General features: G+C 29.9%; 1 protein-coding gene across 1 annotated transcript in view; it reads left to right on the top strand.

Annotated features, from left to right (window-relative positions):
• Positions 1-1,024: 1,024 nt before the first annotated feature.
• Positions 1,025-1,618, top strand: part of LOC111686999 — a 1,459-nt gene continuing 865 nt past the window's right edge. The window contains exon 1 of the mRNA XM_046954195.1: positions 1,025-1,037. Coding sequence (XP_046810151.1) covers positions 1,025-1,037 — 13 coding nt within the window. The remainder of the gene's footprint in view (positions 1,038-1,618) is intronic.

Below are 1,618 nucleotides of genomic sequence, written 5' to 3'. Positions count from 1 at the left end.
GTCTAGTCTATAGTCTAGTCTATAGTCTAGTCTATAGTCTAGTCTATAGTCTAGTCTATAGTCTAGTCTATAATCTAGTCTGTAGTCTAGTCTATAATCTAGTCTATAATCTAGTCTATAGTCTAGTCTATAGTCTAGTCTATAGTCTAGTCTATAGTCTAGTCTATAATCTAGTCTGTAGTCTAGTCTATAATCTAGTCTATAATCTAGTCTATAATCTAGTCTATAGTATAGTCTATAGTCTAGTCTATGGTCTAGTCTATAGTCTAGGCAAGAGTCTAGTCTATAGTCTAGGCAAGAGTCTAGTCTATAGTATAGTCTATTTTGTAGTCTATAGCCATGTGTATAGTCTAGTTTACAGTCAAGTCCATAGTGTAGTCTAAAGACTAGTATATAGTCTATTTTTAAGTATAATCTACAGCCTAGTCTATTGTCTGGTCTATTCTATGGTCTAATATATAGTCTAGTCTTTGATATAGTTTATAATCTAATCTGTAGTTTAGGTAGTTTGATGTTTTGAAATTAAAAATTTCCACACCTGATCTCAAATATTGTTATTTTTGAGATACAACTCTGTCCCTCTCTCAAACAAAATTTGCAATAAACAAAATAAAGTCAAGGCCGGCCAACAAACATATAAACAAAAGTTGTGATGTGACGTCATAAAGAATAAAATATTCAAGTTCAAAATTTTTGGGGGAAAAAATAGCAACAAAAGATATAAAATATTTAAAATGATAAAAAAAGAAACTAAAGAAAAACATATGTATGTCTGACTACTATATACACTGTATACGATGATGCAATTTATTTTTAGCCAGACATTTAACATTGTTGTTGGAAAGTACGTTGCTAGATACATATGGAACAGACGACATTTGAATTGAAATCATTTCGAAATACTTTAATAGTTAATACTTATTATTGTTTCTATACAAATTTCCTTGTCTTTGTTAACTTACCTTTATTTCTCGATTTTTTTTGTAAATCTGGATCTTCGATTTTTTTATAATCATTAAAATAAATGCATTGTAAAAGTAAAATAATCGAGCTGACCGCTACGTTAATGGCGCCAAGAATAATACCAAACGTATAATGATCACAGGAACACTTCATTTTTCAAAATCTCGGCAGTATTTTTGTAATATTTGCAATATTTATTAATTAAACACAATAATTGTAGGCTTTCTTTTGGTATATTTAGATAAACAGATTGGCCAAACAAAATCTACTAAAAGCCAATTGTTTTGATAGATTTTTTATTGTTCAATAAAGAAAATTTATTTGTAAATAAAGAGAGAGAGAGAGAACGGGTGAGAGAGAAACGTTGCAATTGAGTGAATAACATGCTGTAGTTTTATTGTCACCAACATTGATTGTCATACTCTTGTTAGTGTTTGCATTCACCCTACAATTGTATTCACCCTACAATTTGTATAAATTTCGTTTTGCGACTATAAGAATTATATACAAAAGAACTTCAAATACTTGAAACAGAACTAGAACTGACCTACAACTGAACTTGAACTGAACTAGAACTGAACTAGAACTGAACTAGAACTGAACTAGAACTGAACTAGAACTGAACTAGAACTGAACTAGAACTGAACTAGAACTG

Source organism: Lucilia cuprina, chromosome 6 (assembly GCF_022045245.1).
Source record: "Lucilia cuprina isolate Lc7/37 chromosome 6, ASM2204524v1, whole genome shotgun sequence".
NCBI classification, from domain to species: Eukaryota; Metazoa; Arthropoda; class Insecta; order Diptera; family Calliphoridae; genus Lucilia; species Lucilia cuprina.
The sequence above is the reverse complement of the archived record's forward strand: the minus strand, read 5'-3'. Positions and strand labels throughout refer to the sequence as shown.